The 7,179-nt window shown below is 45.1% G+C and overlaps 1 protein-coding gene across 1 annotated transcript in view; it reads left to right on the forward strand.

Annotated features, from left to right (window-relative positions):
- The window catches only part of LOC133425090 (zinc finger protein GLI2-like), a 70,083-nt gene extending 63,485 nt beyond the window's left edge, over nucleotides 1–6,598 (forward strand). Inside the window, 6 exon segments of the mRNA XM_061715771.1 lie at nucleotides 1,152–1,301; nucleotides 1,555–1,719; nucleotides 1,932–2,204; nucleotides 3,601–3,784; nucleotides 3,787–3,882; nucleotides 6,546–6,598. Coding sequence (XP_061571755.1) covers nucleotides 1,152–1,301; nucleotides 1,555–1,719; nucleotides 1,932–2,204; nucleotides 3,601–3,784; nucleotides 3,787–3,882; nucleotides 6,546–6,598 — 921 coding nt within the window.
- Nucleotides 6,599–7,179: the final 581 nt, after the last annotated feature.

The following is a 7,179-nucleotide window of genomic DNA, read 5'->3' on the forward strand; positions in this document are numbered from 1 at the left end:
CTTTGTCCATTGGGTTGTCTGGCTGCCCAGGCTGTTCCACTGGTTTTGCCACTCCGTGGTCCTGGCGACAGATGGTGTGGTCTTCAGTTCTGGAGTGGTATCCAGGAAGCTACTTCTGGACGTGAGCCGTTTCTGGGGGGCGAGGTGTCCGTGCAGTGAGTGCCGGTTGTTATGGGCCTGCTTGCTGCGCTCTGCTTTGGCAGTGACTGCTCTGCGGATGTCAGGGGGTGCGATGCCTGAGAGGGCGTAGAGGCAGAGGTGTGTGGGGGTTATTTTGATGCATCCAGTCACTATCCTGCAGGTCTCGTTGAGGACAGGGTCCAGTTTGCGTGCATGACTTGATTTATACCATGCTGGGCAGGCGTATTCGGCGGTTGAGAAGCAGAGGGCTAGTGCTGTGGTAGCAGCGTGCTTGGGTGGGCTCCCCACTTTGAGTTGGTGAGTTGGCGCAGGAGGTTGTTCCTGGTGGGCACCTTGGCTCTGTTCTCTTCTGGACGCGCTCTTTGTAGCTGAGGGTACGGTTCAAGGTTACACCCAGGCAGACTGGGTGCTGGTGGTTCTCAAGCCTTATTCCGTCCCAAGTTACGTTGCGCTCCCGTTTGGCCTCCTTGTTTTTGAGGTGGACGCTACAAATTTGGGTCTTCCCAGGGTTTGGACGCAGATGGTTTTCCACATAGTATGTGGACATATCTGTCAGTCCTTGTTCCAGGGTCGACTCCACTTCTGGGCAACATGTTTTAGTCAATGCACGCTACACTAGCCTGTTACCGGCTCAAAGCCAAGACTCCACAGATTGTAAGTGTAAAGATGACCACTCAGACTTATCCAGCAATCCAAGAATTACAAAAAAACTTCAATTTCCAACTTCTGTGTTTCACCATCACAAATCAGACTAGAAACATCTTCTAGATTCATAGAATCACAAGACTGAGACGAGTCTGGATCATTTTATACCTCTTAGATCTGCTCAGAACCTCACACGAGACACGAGGGCCATCTCGCGGAACCAAAAATCTTTTCTTCGTTCTGATTGGTCCAGACTCGCCAGAGGTGTCAATCGTTTACATTGATCAACAGTCAGTTGTTTTTGAGCAGGACGGTCAGCAGGGTTGGTATCCAGAGAACCTTCACGTGTTTTTGTGCGTCCGCAGCACATCAACAACGACCACATCCACGGAGACAAGAAGGAGTTCGTGTGTCGCTGGCAGGACTGTTCCCGGGACCAGAAGCCCTTCAAGGCCCAGTACATGCTGGTGGTCCACATGCGGCGCCACACCGGAGAGAAGCCGCACAAGTGCACGGTGGGTCAAATATGAAACCTGGGAGTGAAATATGAGTTTAATCTGTAATCTGTCTTCACTCCGTCATGAAACTGCAGTGATGTTGTGACAGTCCGTTCAGCTGCAGCGTCCAATCAAAAACATGTACTGAACTCTGAACATACACCCACAAATTTTGTCATTTCAAAACAAAAAACGGATGTTCATGCAGTACACGGACCGTGAACTATTCCAGACGGCAGCAACAGTAACGCGGCTCGTTTCTGTCCTGCAGTTCGAAGGATGTTTCAAGGCGTACTCCCGCCTGGAGAACCTGAAGACACACCTGCGCTCCCACACTGGAGAGAAGCCGTACGTCTGTGAACACGAGGGATGCAACAAAGCCTTCTCCAACGCCTCGGACAGGGCCAAGCACCAGAACCGCACCCACTCCAACGAGGTACCGAAGTCCTCTCCAGCACAAGAAACTCTGTCGGAGGTGGAGTGAGGCTCTGATCAAAGTTCTGATCAGTACCTTTCCAGATCCAGAGATTTCCAAATACTTTTGTTAGAATCAGATACGACAACAGATGTTCTTTGTTCCTTTTAAATGAGAATAAAAACGTTCCAACGTCCAAACATTCACGTGTTTCTACGTCTCCACGTCCACAGAAACCTTACGTGTGCAAGATTCCCGGCTGCACCAAGCGCTACACCGACCCCAGCTCGCTCAGGAAGCACGTGAAGACCGTGCACGGCCCCGAGGCCCACGTCACCAAGAAGCAGCGCGGCGACCCGCCGCCCCGGCCGCCGGCCCCCCCAGAGACCGGGGAGACCAAGACCAGCAGCAGACTCCAGGCCGAGGACCGGATGGCTGAGCACAGCGCCCCCAGAGGCCGGGAGGACTACCGGCATGTCAAAGCCATCAAGACAGAGAACTCCGTGGTGAGAACTTTCTGACCTGAAACGTCTTTTTAAACGAGGTTTTTACCGACAGGGTGACCAGTAACCTGCCCGGTAAGACCAGTTCCAGCATATCTGGACCAGTACGGACAACTTTTCCTTTGCTTGACTCTTCATTTCTCTCTTTTCCAACTTTCCTTCTGGACAGACTTTTCTAAGGTGAGCTCACCTGCAGCTTTTCCTCATCTTTACCCATTTTAGACCTCATTTTGGTGTCTATTATTTACGGAAGAGTATTAGGGCCAGGCAGGAGAAAAATAAAAATAATATTTTAGAGGAGGAAGATTTTTTTTTCATTATGCACTTCGAGAAAAAAGTCGAAATGTCGAGAAAAAAGTCAAAATGTCGAGAAAAGTCAAAATTTTGAGAAAAAAGTCAGAATGTCGAGATTAATGTTGAAGTACAATCCCGAGAAAAAAGTTGAAATGTCGAGAAAAAAGTCAATATTTTGAGAAAAAAAAGTCGAAATGTCGAGATTAAAAAGGAAAGGAAAAAGAAAAAAAGAAAAAAAAACAAGAAAAAAGGAAAAAAGAGGGAAAAAAGGAAAAAAAGAAAAAAAAGAAGAAAGAAAAGAAAAAGGAAAAAAGAGGAAAAAAAAGAAAAAAGAGGAAAAAAGAAAAAAAAGAAGAAAAAAAGGGAGAGGAAGGGAAGAGAAAAAGTTGAAATGTCGAGATTATTGTTGAAGTACAATTTCGAGAAAAAAGTCGAAATGTTGAGAAAAAAGGTGAAATTTCGACTTTTTCTCGAAATTGTATTTCAACATTACTCTCAACATTTCGACCTTTTTCTCGACATTTCGTCTTTTTTCTCGAAGTGCAAAATAAAAAGAATCTTCCCTTCTCAAATATTTTTTCTCCTGCATGGCCCTAATACTCTTCCGTATTTATTCCTTTAAACCATCGTGTGAAGTTATCCTTTGGTCCCAGTGGTCTTATGAGAAGGAAGACCGTCATTCCGTCAGGACTCATTACTATTCATGTCCATTTAACCTTTTAAAGAGTCCAAAAAACTGTTTTATGGCATCAATTATGGCCGCTTTGGTCTACAGTGGAGAGGCGGGACGCAGCCCAGAATGGCTCGACAGTTACGTTATTAATGTCTTTGATGATGTGGGCCTCTCTGACATCAACCTAAAGGTGTCATTCAGTAGCCAATGGGCTACTAGATCTGGGCTATGCCCCGCCTCCTCGCGGTGGAGCGACGCAGTGCTGATTCTCGTCTCAAACGTGGCTCCAAAATGGGTTTTGGTTCTCAGATTTTGAATCACAAAGCATTTCGACTTAAATTAACACCAAAGTTTCCTGTAAATCCATCAGACACCCCCCCAGGGCCTTCTCTCACCTCATGCTCTCATGCCCCCCCCCCCCCCGGCCTACAGATGCATCAGTCCGGCGCTGGCAGTCAGCCGCCACGTAGCAGCGAGCCATCACCACCTGGCCCCGACCATGACGGTGGAGTAGACACGGTGGGGGGCGGCCGGGATGCCCCCCCCAACGACCTGCCGTCTGTGAAGTCTCTGGAGGGCTGCTGTGGGGGGGTGGCGGTTGGTCTGATCCTCAGGGAGCATCCCGAGAGAGGGTTAGGACGGTGCAGGACTGCTGTCGATGGGGGGACCACCCGACACCCCCGGTTCTCACACTACCACCCGTACCCCCCAGCGGTGAGTCGTACATTTGTGGTCATATGTCAGTACTTCCCTCTTTTAACGCTGTTTCTTTGAGTAAAAACATAAATATAAGCAGGGGCGTTTCTTGGGACTGAGAACATTGGGGGCTGAGCCCAGACCCTTATAGGGAAGCCTATGGGATCTACCTGGGGAAAAAAGCTCAATGCTTTCTTGAGCCTTATTGCGTCTTGTCTACAGCCAAACACTGCCAAAATGTACCAGAATGAAACATATTATATTGATAGAAACAGGATGATTCACTTATAGATAACACAGGAATTAAAGCAAAAGAGGTTGCCACCTTTCAGAAATAGAAATAAGGGACGCCCCGATTTCAGCAGTGCAGGAGCCAAAAAAAAGCCCCAAAACTGCATAAAAATGTGTTTATTTTATATGAAAAAACGTGTTCTTTAATAGCATTGAACTTGCATGACTGTATAGACAGCCAACCATATAGCAGCTGAAATAGCCTCCTATGCTATGCATGTCAACATCAGCCAAGGTGTAGAATATTACTACAGGTGAAGAATATGGTGTAAAAGTTAACTTATTTCAATAATTCAACTAGAATATGGTGTAAAAGTTAACGTATTTCAATAATTCAACTAGAATGTGGTGTAAAAGTTAATTTATTTCAATAATTCAACTAGAATATGGTGTAAAAGTTAATTTATTTCAATAATCCAACTAGAATTTGGTGTAAAAGTAAACTTATTTCAATAATTCAACTAGAATATGATGTAAAAGTTAAATTATGTCAATAATCCAACTAGAATTTGGTGTAAAAGTAAACTTATTTCAATAATTCAACTAGAATATGATATAAAAGTTAATTTATTTCAATAATTCAACTAGAATTTGGTGTAAAAGTTAACCTATTTCAATAATTCAACTAGAATATGGTGTAAAAGTTAATTTATTTCCATAATTCAACTAGAATTTGGTGTAAAAGTTAACTTATTTCAATAATTCAACTGCAATATGGTGTAAAAGTTAATTTATTTCAATAATTCAACTTAAAAGGTGAAACTAATATATTACCTAGTCTTATTACATGCAAAGCAAGATATGCTGAACCTTTGTTATAATTGTGATGATGGAATTTTTGAATTATTGATTTCATAAAATTTTCTCTAATATATTTTTTATTTGGGGTTTTCATAAACTGTGAGCCATAATCAGAGAGCAGCGTCGTGCAGCAAACTGCTGGACGCAGATGAGTGACGGACACTGGCTGATTTATGGTTCTGCGTTGCACCAAAGCAGAGCTTACGGCGTATAGTAAGCGGGGACGCGAACGTACGGTGCGCGTCGCCGCGTACCCTACGCCGTCGATTTAACGCGGAACCATAAATCAGGCTTAACGCGGGCGAATCTGTCAGTTTTCTTTTCGTCTTTTCAACTGAGCACGCAAACACACACTGAGGGTGCAATGCTTGCTTATGCACCATCGTAGAACCGGGCCTGGCATAATATATGTCCGTATTGGTTCAATACGGAACTTTTAATTCCCAATTCCAAACCCCTACCTGGAGGTGAAGCCCGAGTCCTCCCCGCTGTCTGGCACACACATAGAAAGATCTGGGCACAGACGCAGCAGGTCCTGTTGTCCCGCCACAAACATTTTGCTGGCCTTAATGTTTCCTGTGGTTTATTTTGTTCATTATTGTTAAATTTAGTGTTGATGTGTGTGTGACAGACGTGTGTATGGGGGGGTTAATGAAAATACGGGACAAATCGCGTCCCGTATTAGTTCAATACGGACGCAATCCATCTCTCTGATTGGTCTTGGTGTCTCGACGTCATCCCCTGTTGCATTCACTGATAATGGAACTTCTTTAGTGACTCGTAATGTACAGTTATGATTTTTTTTCTTCTGAAGTTGAATTATCCGGGGCTAAAGAAAAAACGTCCGGGGCTAAAGCCCCGGATGCCCAGGCCAGGCGACGCCACTGAATATAAGCATCAGGGCTCATCAGGGTTCCATCTATGGAGGAGGAACTGGACACGCCCCCTGTGATGTCATCACGCCCACCTTATGTCAATCACAGTTAGCATTTTTAGGCTGCGTCCCAATACTCCCCCTCGCCCTCGTTTTCTTCACTAACCCTAACTTTTGCACGTTCCCGTGAAGGTAGTGGTGTCCCAATTCCTCTTTTCACCTAGGGGGAGTGGGCATAACGAGGGCTAGGGGCTGAGAATAGCCCCTACGGATCGAGGGATTTCGGATGCTGACTTCGCGAGCGAGGGGGTATGAAAATTTCCCAGAATGCTTTTCGTCGTCAATTGCGGACTGAATCCAAAAAAAAAACATGGCGGACATTTCTTAGTGAATAAATCAATATTTTGAGTTAGTTTCTGCATAAAAATGCGTTTTGATTACATTTCTAGCGACAAATATATATTTTACTTTCATAATATTCACTCAGTGAATGTACATAATCCCTTTTTTGTCCATGTTCGCGAAGAATCGCGCCGGAGTAAAGGCTGTTAGGTTACGCCGTAGGCAACGTAAGCTACGGCGTAGGCTACGTAACCTACCCCGGGGTAGGGAAGAAAAGAAGAGCGAGTGAAGAAAAGAAGGGCGAGTGAAGGAGAATTGGGATTGGGCCTTAGTTCAGGCTGGCTAACCTACGATGCTAATCAATATTACCCAGGATCCCAGAGTGACCACGAGGGTCTGGATCCAGACCTGCAGTTCCTCTACTGAGTGGTACAGGGTTAAGAAAGTCTTATGCATCCATGGTTCACACATCTAAGTGACCGCACGCCAGCACGCAGCTCCTGAAGCTCCGGCCTGCAAACATGCACAAAAGAGAAAAAAGGGGGCCAGCACAAGAAACTACAGGAACAATGGACAAAAATGATGGCTGAGATATTTATAATAAAATGGAAATGGAGAAGAGAGGAAGGGAAGAGGAGAGGAGAAGAAAGGTGATGTTCACCGCCCAGTGGATCATGTCGGTCCCCCCTGCAGCATAAGCCTATAGCAGCATATCTACTGCGAAGCTATATTTGAGACTAACTATTATAGTCTTGTTCTATAGCTGCAACTATGACTCACACTAGACACACTAGAGTTTACACTAACTAGAGATTTACCAACACCAGCTAGAGGTTTACTAAACACTAACTATAGGCTTTACTAAACAGAAAGGTTTTAAGTTTAGTTTTATCACCACCTTTGCTCTTCATCGCGTCTTACCAGTGCACTTTGTGATAATCGATCAAACACATTTAAGAACCCTTTAGATCTGAAAAAAGCCCTTGGACCTACGAGCAGCCTGATTC

The sequence above is a fragment of the Cololabis saira genome, chromosome 24 (assembly GCF_033807715.1).
Source record: "Cololabis saira isolate AMF1-May2022 chromosome 24, fColSai1.1, whole genome shotgun sequence".
Lineage (NCBI taxonomy): Eukaryota > Metazoa > Chordata > Actinopteri > Beloniformes > Belonidae > Cololabis > Cololabis saira.